The sequence below is a fragment of the Myxocyprinus asiaticus genome, chromosome 43 (genome assembly GCF_019703515.2).
Source record: "Myxocyprinus asiaticus isolate MX2 ecotype Aquarium Trade chromosome 43, UBuf_Myxa_2, whole genome shotgun sequence".
Classification (NCBI taxonomy): domain Eukaryota; kingdom Metazoa; phylum Chordata; class Actinopteri; order Cypriniformes; family Catostomidae; genus Myxocyprinus; species Myxocyprinus asiaticus.
In genome coordinates, this window is record NC_059386.1 from 20,503,096 (window position 1) to 20,526,811 (window position 23,716).

General features: G+C 36.8%; 1 protein-coding gene across 2 annotated transcripts; it reads right to left on the minus strand.

Annotated features, from left to right (window-relative positions):
- Positions 1-15,018: 15,018 nt before the first annotated feature.
- On the minus strand, positions 15,019-23,335 carry slc46a3 (solute carrier family 46 member 3). 2 transcript variants are annotated; one of them, XM_051686158.1, is made up of 6 exons: positions 23,217-23,335; positions 22,504-22,709; positions 20,682-21,546; positions 18,853-18,936; positions 18,441-18,597; positions 15,019-17,825 (listed from the first exon to the last, which is right to left on the minus strand). In XM_051686158.1, exons 2-6 carry the CDS (start codon positions 22,690-22,692, stop codon positions 17,729-17,731), a joined length of 1,392 nt encoding a protein of 463 aa, XP_051542118.1. In that variant the 5' UTR covers positions 22,693-22,709; positions 23,217-23,335; the 3' UTR covers positions 15,019-17,728. The 2 variants fall into 2 exon arrangements, with proteins under 2 accessions (XP_051542118.1, XP_051542119.1); XM_051686159.1 differs by having other exon boundaries at positions 22,504-22,614; positions 23,217-23,309.
- Between the last annotated feature and the right edge of the window lie 381 nt (positions 23,336-23,716).

A 23,716-nucleotide genomic window follows, 5' to 3' on the forward strand; every position in this document is an offset into this window, starting at 1 on the left:
GTTTATGGTTCTGACTCAATGCAATGCAATGGCTTGAGGCTGTCTACACGAACTTTCTTAACCGTTTATTTGTGTTGTTGGCAGCAGTAGCACCAGAGCATGCAGCCCAAAATGGAACGGGACACCCGTTTACTGTTGGCGCAACGCAACGTGCCACAGCGGACACTTCAATGGTAGATATCATCTTTGATTATAATGGGTTCTATTGCTTTTGACAGGGTGCAGGTGTTAACAATTGTGCTTGAGATGAACAGTTTCATATATTCGGATGCAATGTGTTGGATGTGTGTTATGTGTAACCCCTGAAATTCAGTTTTATAATGTTGAGGAGCTTGTTCATTGTCTTCAGATTGAGTTTCAGATATGGATAAATTTGAGGGGAATTTGCACGATGTTATCCAATCAGAACAGTGGGCATTTACATTGAAGTTTTAAGAAGAAGCTTATGCCAAAACCGAGACTTTCAGACAGAGGGCCAGAGACAGGGTGGAAAATGATCATATATTACTAAATTACTGTTTTAATGCAAAAAAAAAAAAAAAAAAAAAACGTTACTAATATTTTCAGTGGACCTCAGGGAAGATGATAAAACTATAAAATAAAAAAAAGAGCATTTCATGACCCCTTTAACGCATTAATTAAGTGTGATTAATTGTATAACGCAATTTGTCATGCCCTATGTAAATTCTGTAATAAAACTATGTATTTTCCTACCATCAGAGTAATTCAAGCTTGAAGTATATGTAACTTTGTATTTTTATGAACCACGTCAGCTGAGGGCAGTCAGCACGCCTCAACAAACCTCATAAGCAGTGCAGCCACAGACTGAGAGCTGGTCAGACGACATATGGACAAAGTACAACAGAATTCAGGGATCGCGAGACGCGATTGTCAGCGTTTTTAACTACATTTAACTTGACACTGCATCCTAAAAACCTGCCGTTTATGATGCTGAAGACCAGTGAGATGTTCCAAAAGCATCCATCTGATGCATATGTACATAGACTGACAATTCAAAATAATGCAGACTGAATGCAAGAACGCATCCTGTGAGAGCAGGACAGATTGATGAACTCAATTGCAAAATGGATTGCTGTTGACTGTAGGATTATGTTTAGTTTTTGTGATTAACATTTTTATAGATTTTTTCAGAGCGAACAAAACAAACAAATCATATATACAATAAATCAACATTAACTCCCACTACTACCCCTCCCCAATCAAGAACCCCACCCGACCCCAAACAAACATCCCAGTGGTCTTGCCTACGTACACACTTATACAGAGAATAAAATAATAATAATAATAATGAATAAATAAAAAAATATATATATATATATATATATATATATATATATATATATATATATATATATATATATATATATATATATATACACATACATATATATATACATACACATATGTATATACACATGCACACATATACATACACATTTTCATACACATATAATAAACATACAACTCTAAACTATATTCCTCTCTTCACAGACCTACTCCGAGAGCCCCCCAAAAACATCAAATATTTACCCCATTTCCCATTAAAAGAATCCCATATCCCCAGCCTTCTACATATGACCTCTTCGAAGGCTGCCACCCTTCCCTTCTCCTCGCACTACTCCCGAATTGAGGGTGCTCCCACCGACTTCCAACCCCTTAAACAAATCTGCCTGCCTATCATCACACTGGTGAGGACCCAATCTTTTATGTATTTATTGCTTACGTTGATGACTGCCTGTAGAGCCGAGGAGGGCGGGCCGGGCTGGAATGACACACGCCCGGTCCCCAGTCAGCCTGATGGGGCGTGCGAGGGATAAAGGGGCCGGGGACGACAGTTCGAGAGAGAGAGAATTACAGGCAGCTGTACTGTGTGTTTATGGTTGTGTGTTTTTGTTTAAATTGTTTATTAATTGATTATTTAAGTTGTCAAGTCGGTTCTCGCCTCCTCCTTTCCACTGAACCCCCTTACACTGCCCCACCATCCAAGACACAGAGTCTGGGGCAACATGAAATCCGAATGCCCAACACGTCACATACAAAACTCTCTACCTTCAACCAAAATTCCTGAACCTCAGCGCGCCACCAAAAAACATGGGCCATGTCTCCATCCTCCAACTGGCAACACCAGCAGGTGGGTGTGTCTTTAAGACCAAGCCTATACAATCTAGAGGTGGTCCAATAGAACCAATGTAAAATCTTGAATTGTATAAGTTGCACCCTTGCATCTCTAGATGCAGTCTTGACGTTTTTTAGAATCCCAGCCCACACTCCATCCTCCAGTACCAAATTAAACTTTTTCTCCCATAATCTCTTGATAGAGATTAAAGCTCTGTCCCCCAGACTCTGAACTAGCAGGGAATAATACACTGATGCCTCATGACCTTTTCCAAAAGCAGTAATCACCTCTCCCAAAGTATTTGCCACTTTAGGGGGGTGTATGCTACTCCCAAAAATAGAACAGAGTCAACAGTGCAGGTGGTACAACTGTAAATACCTAAAAAACTGAGATCTGGGAATCCCAAAATGTTGAGCCAAATTATCAAAGGATCTCAACACTCCACTCTCATATAGGTCACCGAGTGTATTAACCCCCCTCGCAATCCACTCTGACCAGCAGAAGGGGGACTTATCAGTACATCATTTGGGTTTAGCCATATGATCGAGGCAGCATTCAGATAAATGTCTGAATTAAACTCTCTCTCTTCTAGAAAAACTCTCTCTGTTTTATATATCTAGCCAAAAGCTTCCCTGCTTTGTCCCCTGACTCAAAGTATGACTGTCTTGCCCTGAATAGCCAAAACTCCACTTTCTGCGATAAAATAGTATTATATCTGTATTTCAATCGGGTCAGTTCTCTGAGGCCATCAGACGACATTCTGCACTTCAGTTCTGCCTCTGCACTTTTCTGGAGTTCTCGTGCTTTGGATTTTTTGGTGAATGAGGCATACTGTATGATCTGACCGCCTTAAGTGCCTCCCAAGCCACGCCCACAGAGGATACTGAGGACCAGTTGGTCTCCATATAGACATTGATTTCAGTCTTTAACATTTGTTGGAAATCAGGATTTTGCAAAAGGGATACATTAAAGCGCCAACTATATTATTTATTTTTCTCTATATGTGGCAACACCTCTAAACTCACCAGGGCGTGATACAGTGCCCCAACCCATTCACATTCCATGTGGAGAGAGATAACCTACTCATAATAACATTTGACATTTTGATATAATAGAAACAATAAACTGTTTCAAAAATAAGATTATACAGACCACATTCCTTATTAATCAAACCCCGAACAACACACACAGAAAAAAGAAAAACGTGTGCATTAACCCCGCGCACGACAGCGCCAACCGGCGTCAATCCCTCTAAACTCAAAAGGTCCATGTACGCCTACGAGAGTCCCCGCGACAACATTGCCATCAGATTTCTCAAGTCCGGTGCTTCTGCACAAATTTTGTGAGGCAAAATTACATAACAGAAAATATTTTGTAAAACAGACCCCAGCCAACAGGCAGTGTAAACTCAAAGAAAGTGTAGATTCATTCACAGAACTGTCTCAAAGGTGTGTTCCTTCACAAAACAAACTCCAGCTGATATAAAGCCATTCAGTTTCCTCAGACGGACAGACAATTGTTCAGTGAGCCGGCCGTCATGAGTGCAGCAGATGACGAAATCATTCCAATGTCTCGCGAAAATACTCCACAAAAACAAACTCCAGCCAACAGGACGCATAAGCACAAAGACCGAACAGATTCATCCACAACTGTCCCGAAGGAGTGTTATTCCACAAAACAAACTCCAGCCACTAGGCGGAACCAATACAAAAAGAAACAAAATAGGCATCCCGGTTCCTCAGATGATCAAGAATCAAATTCACTCGGAGGCCGCGTAGAAAAAAACCCACCATGACTTACTCAGTCCATCAACTTTATAAAAACGTCCTTTATGTGAGCATGTAGATATTTTGCGGTCATCCATAGAGACCATTCTCAATCTGGCCGGAAACTTCAGAGTAAAAGCGATCTTCCGTCAATGCAAAAGTTTCTTGAAGGAGTCATGCCACAAAACAAACTCCAGCCGCTAGTCGGAGCCAATGCAAAAAGAAACAAAAATGGTGCCCAGCTTCCTTAGACAGTCGAGTTATATACAGCGAGTCAGTCCACTCACATAAATAACATGCAATGGTTTACTCGCCCATAGTTTCTATGTAGGCCAGTGCCTTTTTGGGGCAAAAAATACTTTGCTGGCGTCCTTGGTGTCTATTCTCAGTTTTGCCGGAAACATCAGTGCAAAAGCAATCTTCCGTTGATGTAAGAGTTTCTTACATTCCTTGAACCGATTGCGTTTCTCTCGTGTTGAATTCGCAAAGTCCGAGAACATGAAAATATTGTGATTCTTCCAAGAAAGCTTTCCTTTGCTCCTCGCCTGGTGCAACACGAGATTTTTATCGGATGATCTGAGAAATCTGGCCAGAATTGATCGGGGCCTGTCTCCCTCAGCAGATTCACCAGCAGGGACTCTGTGAGCTCGCTCGATTTCCATCTTATGTCCTGTTATGTCGAGCAGACTCGGGAAGAGCTCGTCTAGGAATTTCACCATATCTCTGTCTTCTTCATGCTCTAGAATTCCAACAATCCTTATGTTATTCCTTCGGCTCATATTTTTGAGATATTCCAGTTTTTCCAAAATGTGTTGCAGGTCTATTTTGGACGCGGGCGGATTAGCGGATGATTCCCTTTCAGATGATTCCAAATAATCAATCCGTTTTTCAACTTCTGCCACTCTTGTGACCAACTCAGAAAATTTTGTTTCCATCGCCGTAATCGATCGATGAATTACAGCGAGATCCTCCAAGTCAGCAAGAACCTTCATCAGCATCACCGAGATGTTGGACAGTTGATGCTGAATTTCTTCTCCAGCTGAGCTTTCCAAATCGAGTCCCCGGTCTGCAGGCCCGTCAGAGGTTTCAGCTAGAGCACGTAAGTGTCTTTTAATGTCTCCAGAGTCTGTGGAATTTTGACTTCTTTGCCATGTTTACCTCAAAGAGCAAATATGTAACTGGGTGTATCGAATCTCACCAGATTATAACATGAAAATAATAAAACTATTTGCAAAGTGCGCAGAGCTTGTCGCTCACACGTCTGCCTCTTGCATGGTGTCACATGACCTCCTAGGATTATGTTTAGTGATATGGGAATAAAATAAACAATATATTGACTTCTAAAGCCACTTTTGTATTGTCTAGTCAATGCTTTACTTGTCTGACACAATATATGAATATCTGAATTGTTGTATTTATTATATAAAGGATTATATATAGGATTGGAAAAAAAATTAATCAATTGACATTCCTAAGTCCTCAGAAGCAATATACACTCACTGAGCACTTTATTAGGAACACTATGGTCCTAATAAAGTGCCCGACGTGGTCTTCTGCTGTTCGACATGTTATGCATCCTGGCTTTTATGATATTTGATGGTGAAAATCCCAGGAGATCAGCAGTTACAGAAATACTCAAACCAGCCCGTCTGGCACCAACAATCATGTCATGGTCGAAATCACTGAGATCACATTTTTTCCCCATTCTGATGGTGGATTTAAACATTAACTGAAGCTCCTGATCCGTATCTGCTTGATTTTATGCACTGCACTGCTGCCACATGATTGGCTGATTAGATAATCCCATGAATAAGTGGGCAATTCAGGTGTTCCTAATAAAGTGCTTAGTGAGTGTAGTAGCTTTGTATGAGGAACAGATTGAAATTTTAATTTTTACTCACTGTTAATTTTCCCCTATGCTGAAGCTCTGAAATGGACTACAAAAGTTATATGGATGACAAAAAGTAGCATCATCGCCATTTAACACCAAACACATTGGTTCTCCCATGTCTCATAAACCAAACATCATTGACGTCATACCTGACCAAGTATGCACTGACTTACATTCCAGACCATTCTTCTCACAATGATATTGTATGTGTTCAAAAGACTTGAAATAAAGCACACAAGACATTTAAACCGCTTTTATGATATTTGATGGTGCATTTTGGAGCTTGACAGTTCAAGCCCCATCATATTCTTCAGCATTTCTCATTTTTTGTTCCACTGAAGATAGAAAGGCATGTGTCTGTGGAACAATATGAGGGTGATTCAGTTCTGGCAGAATTTTTGAGTCATGTAAAAACTAGAAAGTTTTCGTATCCCTGTTTATGGATTATCCTTGATGCCCACTAATAACTTAATCATTATATATGAAATTACAGTATTTTGCAACTAATGTTTGGTAACAAATAACAACCAATGACATATAGCCATAGAGAAAATTGCTAGCTACAATTTAACAGATGGTTACAAGTAGCACACAATTATTAGACAGATGTAGTATCTCTCTCTATCTCTCTCACTCTCTCTCTTTGCACAGTGACAGTGAGTTCAGTGGCATTGCCTGCTGCAAGTGATGCTAACCCTCCCAAAGAGCAAAGCTGCAGGCCATTGAAACACTGTAATTATGGGTGAGGCACAAAGCATTCACCCACTGGCAGAGCATCAGCTAAATACAAACAAGCCTGTAAGAAATTACATGGATAGAGCAATCAGTAAATAGCAACAAAAGAACAGAAAACACAACAAAGTTTTGACCTTTCAAGGAAAATAATAGGAAAATGATAATGATGCAAATACAGAGGTGGCACTAGGGAGGGGCTAGTATGTGCTTCAGCCTCCCCAAGTCCGTAGCACCCCAGCAAATGTTTGTAACAGCCAGCAGATTATCCTCTGTATGAAGATTGTGTGAAGAAACATTTTCCTTGACAAAATTTGAGCAATCATGTTGTGTGTTCCATATTTCTGTCGCCTGTTTAGAATCAGAACTAGTGATTTACGAATGAATTACTCATTTCAGTTGATTCCTTCAAAGAATAAGTCAAGCGTTTTAGCAAAATGGTCCAAATCGTTCAGGCAGCTCACGCACTGTATCGTTTGAAGTGCTTCTCACTCCATAAAACAGAAATGAAATAAATAGAACAGAAAACAATCAAGTGTAATATTTACTGTCATGATTCACAGAGCAGATGAGGAGGTAAACTTAACTGTTGAAACTTTATTAAGCGCACTCCAAATGCAAGTCTCACAACAACTCTCTCTCAGTACTGGTGGAATAGCCTCCTTAACCTAGCAACCCCAGAACCTGCTTTGTAACAACCAGAGCCCTTCTGCCAAGGTGAGCCTGCAAAGTTTGCAAAAAAAGCATAACGCAGCGGTCCCAGTTCACTGGCGAGAAGACAAGAGACAAGAATAATAAATTGCTTTTGTGAGGAAACAGTGCATAACTTAATGAATAGCCATCTGTCCACTAATCTTCAACATGTTTTAAACTCAACAATCCTATTGGAGTGAACAATGTGTGGAGTTTACTATGATACAAATTGCTGTTTTTTAAGAGAAGTCACGGATGATTTTGCAACATGTAGGCGTCAGTTTACGGGCTCTCCCCATTCATACGGTGACTGTGATATTTTGAATCAAAACATGCAAGTGCATCCTTCGTTTGACAGCGATGAATAATATCTTTATTGAATTCAACACCTGCATGTGCAGCTTTTGAACAACTTAAGGTAAAGTCATTTTTCCAACCAAACAGGTATCAAAAAGTATCATTGCCTGTTTTTTTACATGTACATTGGAGCAGGGCTGTAGCAAGGTAATCTGGGCCCCCTGACTGTATATTGCTCTGAGCCCCTTTCCTATAAAAAAAAATACAGTTAAGAATTTGTTGTGGGGCCCCCTGGACCTTTGGGCCCCTAGAATCATTACCACCTTTCACCCCACTAGCTACGGCCCTACATTGGAGTGCTATGTAAATACCATGGTGTACATCAGTACACCACAGGACTGCCATATGATGCCATCACAATAACATGGTCCTGCCACAGCAGGCTATTTTAAAAATTTTTTAAAGGTAGCTGATTTTGAGAAACTTTAACTAGTACTGGATGTGCTGTGTGAATAAGTCTTTTATCAATACTTGGTAGCTTGTAGTTACATTAATTGCTACACAAGATATATACTTGTGAAAAGGCAAAAATACTGCTCCTAAAGTCACCAGAATTAGATGCTTTAGTTCCGCTTTTGCAAAAAGTTTCTCCTGAGGGAGCATGTCCCCAGACCCCCAATAAGGGTACACTGTTTTGCTGGACCTGTGCTTCAGGCAGTACTGCAAAAAGCTGAAAACACCCCTGAAAGTGTGTTGCCTGTATATTGAGTCTGCAGCATAGAGATTTCACTACTGTTGTCACCACATGCAAATTGATATTAATAAAATCGCTTGGCCATGCCGGGTTTTGCACATATTTGGTGACGAAAGCTCAGCTCCCCGTCAATGATTTAGCACCTCTTAAGCACCAGCAATCGAAATTCGCTGGCGCCGCCCCCGTGCAAATGGGACAATTTATGGAAAAACAGTTGCTGCATTGCAAGAATTCAACATCAGTGTAAAGTGTACAGAAGGGTGCCAATCATAACTCATTATCTGGTCACCATCTGCACTAATTTACTGACAATTTTATATTAATGTCATTGCATTAAATATCAAAATATCAAATAAAATGCCATTTATTTTAAAGGAAGATAGCATAAGCACACTAAAAATGAACAAAAGACAAGTATTTGGACAATATTTTCAAACTTAGTGGGACGTTTCCATATTTAATGTGATGAATTACACCTGTGGTAACACCTGCAAGGAAAACTGTGCAAAACTGTTCCATACATCCAGTGAATGACATTCGGACAAGTGTAGGGTAAGATGGGGGAATTTTCCTCTTGTCCACAAATGGCGCCAAAACTTACTTTACCATATTTATAAATTGCATGTTTACTACTTCATGTTGATATTTTATGAAGGTAAAATAGTGCCTAAATATTTTGCATGTGCAGAGTAAAACTTATAAAAGCGTAAATGAAGTTACAAGCGTGACAGAAAAATTGGCATGCACAGAGTAAGATTTGTGAAAGCGTAAATCAAATTGCATGCGCACAGACCATTTTGTAAAGCCGTAAATCAAGTTGCAAGCGTAAAAAAAAATATTAGCAATACTAATATTAATATTTAAGCCAAATTTACTTTGTGTTAATACTCAATTCACAACACATGAATTACACTTATGCAAAGCATTAAAGTATTGCTAATATTTTTTTTCTTATGCTTGCAACTTGATTTACACCTTTACAAAACATTCTGTGCTCATGCAATTTATTTTTAAGATAAAGAGTTAAAGAGTGAGTAAGAGTGAACTGGGAGTGTTAGCTTTAGCTTAGCTACCTCAGGATTAAATATTTAAAATACTTAAAATACTATGAGGAAGAGGATAAAATGAGAGAGTGTGAATTTGAGTGCACACTATATAAAACTGTATGGGGGATAGGGTGTGTGTGTGTGTGTTGAGTGTTGTGTGTGGTGGGGGGCAGGAGGGGGTGACAGAGATTTGACTGCACAAAATGTGTATGAATGTCACATACTGTTTATAATTCCATAGCTTGATATCAATCTATTTTAAACTTCATATGCAATTAAATGAATATACTTTTAAGTAGGGCTTAAGTGTGCATATCATTTTTGGGACCACCGTATACAGAATAATTATTTTCATACATGGCTTTTCTCATTTCAACAGACACATAGTGTCTGGGTGTACCAGAGTCCCTAAATTCAAGCAGCTGGCTATCGCTCAAACCAAAGGGGTTTTCAATGCATTCTTCTCGTATTAGTCTCTGACAGCAGGGGATATTTTCACCATGGATTGCGCTGGCACCTTCTCAATGATCCAAGACAACACTCTCCATACCTGTTCTTTTTCTGATCTAGATGTAGTAGATGAGGCCAACCAATAGCAGCATTTAAACCATCATACTAAAACACTGCAAACATGCTAAAGCAGTTATCTTGTCATTACTCAAAATATGAATTTACACTTAATCCTTTGGCCAGCAGAGCATGTGGACTGTTCAAGACAGATTCGACTGCCAGAATCCAACAGCTTCTCAGATGCACTATTCTAGAATAACGGTCTATGAAATCTGGGTGATATGAGTTTCTGATAGTTTCATGGCTTTTTCTTCAACTGAATTGTGCCATCTCAACCTCAAACAGTTTTAGTTTATTACATTGTGCAATGTTGGTCTTGCAGATCTTGCAAACAAGGTTTAAAGTGGTTATGTCAGTGGTTCTCAACTGGTTTTGCAGTAGAATCCAGTTTTTACATTAAGTGGTGACCTACATAGCACAGTGCCAACAGGGTTTATCATACAAAAGTAGACAAATATAGTAGAAAAGTAGAAATATCCTCAAAATGCTTTCAAAAACATTAAAATAAATGAATTAAATGCTCATGGCAGCCAACAGACTAATTAACCATAAAAAAAAAAAACACATTGGGACCTTTGTTAAGAGAGCTAGCGCTAAGCGCAATGCTATGCCATAAGTCACAAGCACAAAGTCAATGGGCAGGGCCATGAAGTTTTGGTATTTTCATGCAAGCATGCGCTAAGTCTAGGTGCAACTGGGTTTGGCAAAATCGCGTGCGCAGGGTGCTAATGGGCTGAGTCAAGTGCAATTTAAGTGCAAGGTTCTTCACTGTCTGCATCCTATTATATAGTCCATTCCCTCAAGCACCAATGATATAAACAAAGACAGCACATTCATAAGAAAGTTGGTAGTGTAAATGGACTTTATGAAATTAATTAGAACACTAAAAATATAGACTTACATTATTTTGTGCATTAACTTTGTCTTTGTTAAATGGGACACGCTCCTTTTTACACGCATGGAAAATGTGGTTCAGGATTTGGATTTACGCTTTGTTAAAATATAGAGAATGTAAATATTATTAATCATTTCCATCTACTGACCCACAAATCATGGCTAGCATTAACAGTGATTGTATCAGCACGTACTTCACTTCTACTGTTCGATTATGAAAAAACAAAAACAAAACAATTAAACCAAAAATATTTCTAAACACAAATGTTGTAAATATAAACATAATAATCATTTAAAAATAAACCACGAGCTATAGATAGTTTAACACAAGTCTCATAAATATTTGTTTCATAAAACAGCTACAACAGTAATCGTCATGGACTTTGATGTTCTGTATTTTCAGAGTTTGGACATTAACTTTATTACCACTTGCTGTTGGAATCTCCAAACTGCAAATGCAGGAACTGAGCTTGGACTCTGCACTGAAAACAGATGTGGTATTGAAACGACCTATTTGTCAGGAAAATAGCAAATTGCACTTTGCGTCAGTTCATAAAAAAATTAAGTGGTGCAATTGCTCGTTGAATTGCTCTCACAAAAATTGGATAAGATGTAGCGCATGGTCGTAACGTGTAGCACTGCGCTTAGCATGCTTACGAAAATAGAGACCATTGTGTTACCACAAACCGTGTTTATCCTCATTGCATGTCAACTTGTATTTAATGTAGTCTGGTTTGTTCTTTCCTTACCATGGATCATTTTGAACACTGTGAATTCGGCAACAGTATGTCGAAAGTTATGCTGCTAAAATCGGTCTATGCTTACAGAAATTCAAATCACTGCCCCCAGTGCCCGAAGCTGAAAGTGTTGTTGAACTTATGGACTTGTGTGAGTTCCAGTTTCTGGGTGTGTCTCAAGAACACGTCTTGAGGTTTGCTCGAGGAAACAGTTACGCCTGTATTTATGCTTGAATTGATGCAAAATTTCTGATGAAGGATGGTGCTTGTCAATAATTTGGCTGAATGGGGTTGATTTCAGGGTACATGAACTTTTGGAAGCACCATGTCGATTTCCAATGTGATCATCCCATGTGATTTTGAAGTATGAAGGCATGTCATTGCAACCTGTTCATGTTGCCCATCTGCCTAATTTAGCGACTTTCTACTAACTGATAGATTCATTTTGGCCAAAATACAGTTGTTTGACTGGATGCACAGCCTTTGAAGTTAACATCAAAAGATATGGGATGCATTTTCACCTCCCTTTTAAACTTAAACTAAGCCTATTTATTTTGCCATCCTACCTATGCATGATTAAATGGTTAGTCATGGGCTATTTTATTACTCGCATTCAGCATTGTTGTCCACGACCCTATCAGAACATTTTGCATGGGGCTAGGGTGTTGTGACATCTGAGCTTGCAGAGACATCTGTGTCCAACCAGTCCCAGATGTGTCCATTGGGAGAAGGGTCCAACTGTTTGTTTGGAGCGTGGATGCGTTTCATCCCTGAGGGTGGCGTGTGGGTGTGAGTGTTATCTGGCTTAGCCAACCGCAAGCAGTTGTGAATTAGGGTAGCATGCCTGAAGTGTGTGTGTGTATGTGTGTGCCATCTGAATAAAGATTAAATTAAATAGAATGTGTGACTATAAGGGGATGGAAAGAAAAAAGAGAGAAATATGGTGTATAGATTAAAAGAGACAAATGAGAGAGAAGGAGATAAACAGAGGGTGTGGGGGAGACAGCCGTCTGTGGTGAGCTAGATCATGTGGAGTCAGCTCTGTGGAGCCTCAGTGTGGAAACCAGAGAAGCCCACCATCCCTCCACTTCAGATTTATCATACTTTAACTCTGCAGACACTCTGGCTGCACAGTTACCATGTGCTGCAGATCTCTAACTTCTCATCATGTCAAAATCAGGGGGGGCTTGGGAATCAAATCCATAGGGAGGTATGACAGGACAGACGTCAGAGGATTTCTACATTTGAACACAGTGGATTTCACTGTTTTACTTTGGCATGGATGTGTTATTTTTTATCACCACAGATCTACCCCCATATCCCAACTAATGTTTTCTCTAACTTTCCATTGTGTATACACACTCTCTCTCCTATTGAATAATATGTCTATTCCACTGACAATGTTATGCACTGGTGTAACTTACTAGAAAGCTAATTTTGGGCAGTACTGGGGAAGCTACTTTGAAGCAGTTGCTTCTAAGCTATTCGTAATTTGAAGTATTAAACTACAATTAAGCCACCATTTAAAAAAAAATAGCTTGCTACATTACATCCGCTAACAAAACTATCTACATTGAAGCTATTTAAGGAAGCACTGTCTTTTTAAAATACTCAACTATCTGCATTAAATTTTCACTAAATACAACAAATAAAACAGAAAACATAATATAACTAGTTAAAGGGATAGTTCACCCAAAAATTATAATTCTCTCATCATTTACTAACCCTCATGGCATCTAAGATGTGTATGACTTTCTTCTGCAGAACACTAACGGAAGATTTTTAGAAAAATATCTCAGCTCTGTAGGTCCATACAATGCAAGTGAATGGAGATCAGGCCTCTGAAGCTCCAAACAGCAGACTCCAGTGGATTAATCAATGTCTTCTGATCCAATCCAGTTGGTTTCAGGTGAGAACAGACAAAAATATAACTCCTTATTAACTCAGCGATCATGATTTCAAGCTCGATTACGCTTCCAATAGTGCCATCTAGCGCTCTGCATGCGTGAAGCACTAGGAAGTGTAATTGAGCTTGAAATCATGATCGTGCATAGAGACTGAAATGGCAAGATGTACAGTGAGTTACATTTTGGTATTTTCTCACACAAAATCAATTGACTTTCTGACTTACTAAATATTGACATTTTCAATTCAGTTTACAGTTTACAGAGGGTAAACACCATGACATTATTTTTATTCATAAAGGTCAACTTGACTGTTGTTCTTTATTTTATTATTTTATTTTGTTTCACGAATGTAGCAAGAGTTGTAACACCATTAAGGTAACCAGTTAACCCTTAAAGAAATAGTTCACCCAAAAATTAAAATTCTCTCATTATTCACTTTCCCTAATGCCATCCCAGATGTGTATGACTTTCTTTCTTCAGCAGAACACAAATTAAGATTTTTAGAAGAAGATAGAGCTCTGTCAGGTCCTTATAACAGAGTACACGGGTGCCAGCACTTTGGCGGTCCAAAAGTCACATTTAGGCAGCAATAAATGTAATCCACATGACTCCAGTCAATCAATGGATGTTCTGAAGCAAATCGATACGTTTGTGTAAAAAATAAATCGATTATTAAAACATTATTAACTTTGAAAAAGTACTTCCTGCCAGAGCTGACACATCACGTCGACATCGCGTGGCGTAAGCGCATCGCGAGTTCATGTGAGAATTCTGAAGCGGCAAAAGAATTTATAACAAAAGAACGTATGTCACGTGAGAGTTCGGCCATTTCAAACCATATCAGAGCCCTGGATGGAAGCGCCGATTTAAAGTTAAAAAAAAATTCATTATTGACTTGTTTCTTACATAAACCTATCGATTCGCTTCAGGAGACATTCACTGGATGAAGGGTTAGGTTGGGGTCATACACATCTGAGATGGCATCAGGGTAAGTTAATAATGAGAGAATTTTCATTTTTGGGTGAATTATTCCTTTAAATGCATGGGAATTTCACCAAATGCTCTTACATATTCGGGTCTTTAGAGACCCGGCACGTTTATTTATCACAAATGGATCTACAAAATGGCCAGAAAGTGTAGAATTTTCCAAATATTTTCAAGACAGTTTTTATTTTTTAAAAAGTTTTATTTTTCACCATCAAAATAATGCAACAAATCTAGAACAGGATTCAATACTTTCACACTGAAATATCATGATAGACACACAATTTATAATTTCAGTAGTACACCCAAATGACAATAGTGAACTCATATTGTTCAAGTGTTGTACTTGCTATAGTTTACTTCCATGTTGTTTCTTCATCAAATAGCAATATCAAATGTAAATCAAATCAATCACTGAAACAACAGCACCACCTCGAGTATGAAATAGCATGTATAACATGTATGTATATATATGTATATATATATATATATATATATATATATATATATATATATATATATATATATATATATATATATATATATATATATATATATATATATATATATATATATATATATATATATATATATATATATATATATATATATATATGTATATATGTATATATATATATATATATATATATATATATATATATGGGATACTGATAATTCACCATTGTTGCAATTAAAATCAACATGATATAGTATTTATTTGTATGAATATAGTACTCATTTATCTTGTGATAAACAGACATAGATATCCTGTGAGTGTGATGGTAAACTTATATAGATATGAAATAATCATAAAAATAAAATTTATGGAAGTGAAAAGAAAAACAAAACATGACTCTCTTACATACCTAGGGTCTCTAATGACCCTATACACTTTTGGTACTTAAACCTTTAATTACTTTATTTAAAGAAATCATTTTTTTCTTTTTTTTTTTTACACTATAAGACAAAGACTGAGGAATATTAAAAAGGTGTGAGCACAATGAAGTCCCGGGACACTAAAGACCCAAGGTATGCATTTAAAGGTTAAATTGTAAATTAATAACTGCACATTTGAAAAGCCTCTTCTTCCTCTGAACTTTGACCTTGGATGTTCTTTTCCATAACCTTTTGTATTTTCAAAATACACATTTTTAACACTGAAAACACGAATGACATGAAATCAAGTGACAAACATTCTTCTTAAATTATTATGACTTGTTTTGTATAGCTTGTTAGGCCATGCACTAATGCTTGACATGAGAAAACTAAAAGTGTAAAAATTAAACACTTAAATAACTGTAAACGTCATAGAAGTACAACCAGATGAAGGGGACAAGTGTGTTTTTAGGCAATTGATAAATTCAAATATATATTTTCAAAAAAATATGTAAAAACAATATAAAGTCAAACCATTTCATATTATTTAACAAAAGGTTAGGTTATAGAATGATGCCTTTTAAATGGGGTCTCTTGAGTATTTGAAATCTTTTTCACGACTGAAAAGTCAAGGGACATGTTTGTCCCCGTATTTTGATAATGAGCCAATGGCCGTTATAAGAACTGTCAATGTAAAGTTAGTACCGTCGTTACTTTTAGTAGTACAGAAAAAGTGCAGATTGTGAATGGTAGAGTTGTGGCTTTGTTCTACATGAATTAATTAATTCGTTTTTAGTCATAGAACAGCTATGAAATATGTCACATTGTTCACAATTTAAACACAAAAATCAAACTGTACCGAACGTTTTCTCACCATTACATTTAGTTAAGAATCTGAGAACATAAGGTTAAAATTATCTAAAAATAATGACTGATATTTCACCAACCAATGTTAAAACCCTCCCTCCACAATAAAATCAAAACCCTCCTAAGGTAAAAAAGATCTATACTGCAACCTGCTGGCCACTTTGATGAACTGATGAACAGTTTAGAGTGGAAGGACTCTAAAACATTATCAGTGGCTTTTAAACTCTGTAAAAGCTGACAGACCATCTAAAAAGTGCAGCAGCTATTTTTATTATCTATATAACAACTCAATTTGACAAAGATATTGATATCAAATTGTGGTGATGTGGCCGTGGCCGAGTGACGTCTGTGAAGAGCAAAGCCGGGAGAACAGTAAGGATTGACACCTGTGGGAAATTCTCTCAAATAGCTGTTCTGTGTTTCAGTGAGAGCTGGAGGGGGATAAAAAGGGTGTCCAGACTGCTGGAGGGGAGATAGAATCACACTCCGTCAGCATCGTGCGTCGCTCTCTCGCCCCTTCCGCAGTCTGGACACCCTTTTTATCCCCCTCCAGCTCTTACTGAAACACAGAACAGCTGTTAGAAATACTTTTCCACAGGTGTCAATCCTTACCGTTCTTCCTCTCCCAGCCTTGCTCTCCACAGACGTCACTTGACTACGCCCAAATCACCACACAAATATATTAATATTTGATTAAAGGAAGAGATATTAAAAAAGTACTAAACCACCACAGTTAGTATTCAGAAACTAATTTTCTCAAAACAAAATAGGCCATCATAATCATACACAGGTAAACAGAGAGGTTGGTTTGTGGCAGGCACTTACAAAGATTAATTCACTGCACTGACCCTTTCTTGAAAATCAATCATTTATGCTCGGATCCCGGTCTTTTAAACAAAGTTTGTGAAAAAAGCTAAGGACAGATAGGTAACAACAGTCCATTCAAATTTTAGACATAATCTAAAGGTCTAGAAAATTGGAACAGCAGGTCACAGCTTAGTGGCTGAATTGCTCATGACTTGGATTTGTGCAAATATGAGATAATGAAAACTTGCCACACTCTGGGAAGCAAAGATACCTTTTCAACATCGAGTATGAACCTGAGTTAACAAATCAAAAGTCTTTTGTGGTTCTTTTAAAGTGAAATGCATCTTAAATGTTATGCTTAATTATTCAAAAATACAATTATAAAATCTAATTGTAATCTTATACAAAACAACTTATTGCACATCAGCCCAAACTTCAGATCATTTTTCCTAAAATTATTATTAATATTTTAAATGGTCTTCACTCTATTACAAAATTTCCCTTTAGAAATATAATGTTATGCTGTGGTTCATCCTTTCTATACTGAATACATACTGAATATACTTCATTTTAGTAAAAACTCACACACTTCATGACAGTCACTCAAAAAACTCTAAAGCTTTGGCTTGAAGAAAGTAGCCACATGTGCACATTTCTATCCAGTTCTTTGTTTATCTGCTGTGTGAATCATACCTACACAAAGTATTTGAGTAAAGAATCACACAGGGGAATTGAAGTGAATAACTGAGGTATCTGAACTCTCTTTGTTTTTAAGCCACAGGTGCATCATCTGAGTTTTCAGTCTCATCGTCTGATAAGAGTGCTTCAGTCTCATTGGAATCCACTGGATGAAAACATCTAAGGATGCTGGAGAGGGACACAGAGTCAGAGTGAGTCAGCATTCTTGGACACTCATGGACATGTGCATCTTTGCAGAAACACAAACACAAATGTATGCAAAAAGTAAAAAAATTAAATGTAAGCCTGGCATTTTGCAAAGAGGAACTACAGCCTATTTACCTAAATAAACCATGGGCTGTGGTCTTAGTTCAAAGTACCAGTTATGACAGATGAATAAAGAAGCTCAGAAAACCTGTTGTGAATAATCACTAATCATCTACAGTATGATAAACTGGTCAAACAAGGTGCATTCCAGACAAAAGGTCAAGCCATACCAAACAATACTGTGCAGGAACTTCATACTTTTAAATGAACGAGTTAACTGTGTTGTGGTGAGTCATATTATCAAAATTACCAGACTTGATTTTATGAACCAAAATATAACTGACTTAAGGAGATCTGGCATCTGCCTGCACAAAGGTATGCTAATAGACTTATCACAAAAGACCTGTGGTAGAGCATGGCACAAGCAACACCAAGGTCACCCCAGGAACACACATACAGTAATGATAAATGTATACCTTTAAGGTGCCTCTCTAAAACACATTGATGTAATACACTTGTAATGTAATATTCTCTTACCCTAGTAGACTAACAGGAATGAGGCAGAGTCCAGCACCCAATAGGAAAACAAATCCAGGGCACCATGCCACAGTAGCTGCATAAATGCTGCTAAAAACTGCAGAGGCCACGTAACCACTCAGGTTTTCGGTAAAAGCCACACAGGCAAAAAGGGCTCCTAAGAAAACAACAAACGACAATAGAGAAAATACTAATTATACAGTATATACAAATATTTCCTTGTTCGCATACAAGGTATCAGAGGTCAATCTGTAATTTGAAAGTTGGGCTGTAAGGGGATTTAGATTTGACAACACAGAACACTGAAATGAACCTCTTGTTTAAGGAGCATAGTCTCTTTAACTCTTAGGAGTGGCATCTTGCTGAGTGAGGAGTTTTGCATTGGAACAGGGATTTTCAGAGAGCCACTCACCCTGCTCAGACTTTGAGATGACCTTTGACATCATTGAACGCAGAACGGGGAACGGCATGATCGCAAACATTGTAGGAATCCTCACTGTAAGCAAACATATCAGTATTCGTATTAACTGAACAAACAACTCCATTAGAACTGCAGTAAATTTTGACCTAGCTGGTTACATTAAGAAAATGTAGGGCACAAATTAACTTTCCAAACTGGTTGTTCTGGACTAATATATGTGAGAACTAGTTTACAAAAAATGAATAGAGAGTTTTGATCATATTTTAAACAGCACAGTTACCAGTGTAATTGTATAAAGTCATCTAAATGAACAAACCTTGGCTCAGTAATTACATATAATAAGTACATAAAATGTGATAAGCCATGTGTTGTTGCTGTAATCCAGTGGCAGCTGTTGTTTGTTCTTTTAATTAGTGTTATAATGTCTTATCTTAAAAGAACATAACCAAGAGTTATTTAAAGTAAAACTGAGCTAATCTCAGATCTGGAAACCTTTCTCTGCTTATTTAGATGGTGGGATAAACATTGTATTTTTGGGGTAAACTTTGTACACTAAAGAGTGCAGTAATGGTAATGCTGAATTTATATCAAAAGGTAAACATGAAATTTCACAGTGCTGTATTATAATAATTATAATAATAATAATAATAATTAAATTATTTAAAATGTTATTAAAATAATATATAGTTTATATAATAAATTATGAATATTAATAAATATGATTATTATTATTACTTTAATATAATTAATACATTATATATTAATAATAATACATTATGAATATATTAATAATTGTTTATAATAATTAGTAATAATAATAATTATCACATTTGTCTTTTTTTGTTGTATAATGTGACAATTCCTTAAATAATATATACATTTTAATTTATATCAAAAGGTTAACCTGTCATTTCCCAGTGCTGCATTATAATAATATAATGATTATTATAATTAATTATAATAATACAAATAATTATTTATTATTATTAATCATAATAATAACTATACCTTCTTTAAAATATTAATTATACACCATAAATAATAAATCGTTTATATAATAAATTATAAATATTAATAAAAAATGAATATTATGAATTTAATAATATATTAATCACTTTTATTATTACTAAATATTTTATAATAACATATTAATAATTTATTATTATTAATAGATGTTAATAATTTTTATAATAATAAGTAATCATAATAATAATAATAATAATAATGTTTGTGTTTTTGTTGTCAAATGTGAAATTGCCTTAAATAGTATATACATTTAAATTGATATCAATTTATATCAAAAGGTAACCTGTAATTTCACAGTGCTGAATTATAATAATAATTATTATTATTATTAATTATAAAATAATAATTTATCATCATAATAACTATTCCTTATTAAAATATTAATAATATATTATAAATAATATATAGTTTATATAATAAATTATAAATATTAATACTATTTGTAATGATTAATATTATTAATTAAATAATATATTGAATAATTTTATTATTATTCAATATTTCATAATAAATTATCTATTCATAATAATAAATTATGAATATGCAAATAATTGTTCATAATAATTAGTGATCATAATAATAATAATGTTTGTCTATTTTAGTTGTAAAATGTGAAAATGCCTTAAATAATATATTTTTTAATTCTGCTCTTCCTTCGTTGCTGAACATTTGAGCATCCTTTCTTTTACTTATTGCTCTTAAAACTCATCGTTATTTCAGAATGGTCTTAAAGCAAAAACAAACCCAGAGCCACTACAAAAGCCTTTTCAAAACCAGAATTTGGACATGCTCACCAAGGAACATCATGACTGTGGTCTTTGCGAAGGATACCATCACCATGCCTATAAAGACCGACAGCATTCCTATGAAGGCGATGGCTATGTCAGGCAGACAGCGGGAAAACACATACACACCAACAAAACTGGTGATGAAGACGGTGAGCGAAGCCGCGGAGCCGTAGCCAACGAGTATCTCACTCCAACAAAGCGGTTCATTGAGTTCATAGAGTGTCATCACGGACAAACCCCCAGTATTGGCAAAAGAAATAGAAGAAAATATGACAATCATCAGCACAAGAATCCAGCTTCTTTTCCTGTTTCCTCCAACAAACAGGTAATAGATCCCTGATAAAAGTTTCTGCAAAGTCCGGCAACAAGCCACAGTCTCGGACCGGTCAATCACCTTGGTTTCTTCCAGAATGAAGATGGCGTACAGCAAGTTAACCACCTGAAACATGGCTGATGTGAAGAAAGGCCAGTTGAATCCAGACGCTCGCAGAAAGTAGCCAGTGGAGATCGATGCCACGCCCGCCAACAAGCCGATCACCATGTCCACCACAGCCATACGAAGGGTTTTCTGCTTGCCGTCCTCACACAAATCAGCCACGTAGGAGAAGCAGCCACCCAGCATGGTGCCAATACCACCAAAGAGGGCACTTACAAAGGAGGCAGCTATTAGGAGGTAGAGGTTTAGTTCAAAGAAGGAGACGGCCAGGAGGGAAAGCGTGTAGATCAGGGACCCGATGAGGGGCATAATAATGGTGAACTTACGCCCACGCTGATCACTGTATGCCACCAGGAGAAGAGTCACCAAGAGACTGGGGATCATGGAACACAAATCACTGTACATGGAAAACAGGGAAGCTGCTTTCTGCACCTCCTGAAAATAGAGAAAATATGAATAAGACAGATGTGCATACATAACACTGTCACAAAAATGTCCAAACAACAGCTGTGAAATGAGAAAACAAAGACGAAATGAAACAGATGTGCTTAAATATTAGTGATAACCAAAACTATATGAGACTGTTCTCTGTAAGTTACACAATATGTGCAATAAAATCAATATAACACATTCAGACTAGTTCAAGTCTGAATATGATTTTCAAAACAATAGATTTTATAAAACAATACACATACTTAGTGGAATATGTCAATTAGCGATGAAAAGCACACCACCGGTTACTCTTTTAGGGGAACCTGTGTGAACTTGAGAGGTACTGATCTCTTGCATTCACTAAAAATGACCTTGGGACCAGGGTCAGAAATTAAGGGGGGCTAAGGGCAAAAATGCCACCAAAGGTGCCCCTGAAATTCAAAATGTGTGGGCAAAAAATTATGATTTTTTTTTCTGATTTTGATCATACAATGATTTGATGTTAATTTAATTTGTAGGTAGGAGGAAATATATTCTCAGTCTTATTATTTAGATTGAGAACTTATGTAAATGAATTGATTAAACTGAAATATAAAACAATGACAGGTATACTTTTTATAGGTTTAGAAAAAAAACATGCCTTCATAAATGTAAAAAATGCCCTTGAAGACCAAATCCAGGGGGCGATTTTTGCACCTTTATGGAAAAGTTCATTTTTAACTCTACTTGGGACCTATTTGTTACAAGTAAATGCAAAAATGGGTAAGAAAAAGTTAGTTATGGGAACAGTCTTGCAAAAGCCATTTGGTCTACTATTTTGTTATCTAATGTAATGACATATATTTTAAGTAGAGTTTAAGAGACCAAATAACTTTGGGGCCACTGTATATGATGTAAAAAATATTTCGGTGTTATGTATATTCATGTGACATTTGCATGATGCAGTGCTGGAATACTCACATCTTGCTGGCTGGTGTGGTTGCTGCTGGTGCTGGCACATCGGGAAGTGTTGTCGGACACGGGATAAGATGAGTTTGTGATCTCCAGCCACAGTCTGCGATACACATACTGCTGTACCAGAGGGTAAATCATAAAGCTGGCAAACGAGTATATCGCGACGATCGGCTCGACTAAGTACAGTCCCTTCATACTGTCGAGGAAGTGCGCTGTAAAGCCAAGTGGAAATATACACAAGGAGATAAGTCCACGTGATCTGACTAATTGGAGACCTACATAACTAGTTAAAGTAATTTATAGGACTGACCCAGCAAACACAGAACGTTCCCCTAACGTTGGCGAATGGTTTCCGTTTGGTTATTTTAAAAGAACGTTCTAGGAATGTTCTTTTTAGGTTCCCAGAACGTTCCCAGAAAGCTCTGGGAACCAACACCCATAACATCCTGAAACTGACCTCTCAAAGAGTAAAGATATTACAATGTGTACATAGCGATTTGAAACATGCATACAATTCTTTATTGGCTTGGACACATGAACAAACATCAAGGTAATTATATGAGTTAAGTCCGTGCTAAATCATATCCTTTAGTCGACCTAAAACAGTTCCATCAAGGTGATACGTTGCAAATATGACAGATAATTCAGCCCAAAAGTCCTGTCTGAATGCTTGCAGTAGTAGCCTATTTACGAACAATGCCAACAGATTCAAGACTTACTTCTTCATTAAAGTACATGCAGCAGAAGTTCCTCACTCTTCAGGGACTGGGTTCTATACTTTGTTTATGAAACCACGATGACAGATCGCAACCACTTATGAAATGTTGGTTTCTTGAACCTAATAATCTAATTGGACACTTGTATTTAATGACTCCAGGTCATTGGTTGGTGAGACTGCCAATCATCGGAAGTGGGCGGGTTAGAGGAGGGAAAATGAGTGAGGGGCAATGTAATATCAGGGCTTCCAAAATGTGGACCCCGTGTGCTGTTTTTGGTAAATATAATTTCAAGGTCAGTAAAACAATTGAAATGCCCATTTTAGTCACGATACAATAATTGCTGTGCGATTAAAATTGCATATTCATAATTAGAGAAATTATGTTCAATTGTTTAGTTCAATAGCAATGTTTTTGAAAATGAATTCTAATTTACCATTCACGTATTTAACAGTTTAGACTGTTCTTTGTTGCAGGGGCTTGATGTTCTTCCTTGATTACAC

What these genes read in the sequence shown, in the direction of transcription:
- slc46a3 (XM_051686158.1), bottom strand. Translation starts at nt 22,692, where the DNA reads ATGAAGGGACTGTACTTAGTCGAGCCGATCGTCGCGATATACTCGTTT. An exon ending in ACCACACCAGCCAGCAAGAT is followed by an intron (nt 21,547 to 22,503) that starts GTGAGTATTCCA and finishes CTCTATTTTCAG; the next exon opens with GAGGTGCAGAAAGCAGCTTC. An exon ending in CATCTCAAAGTCTGAGCAGG is followed by an intron (nt 18,598 to 18,852) that starts GTGAGTGGCTCT and finishes TTGTTTTCTTAG; the next exon opens with GAGCCCTTTTTGCCTGTGTG.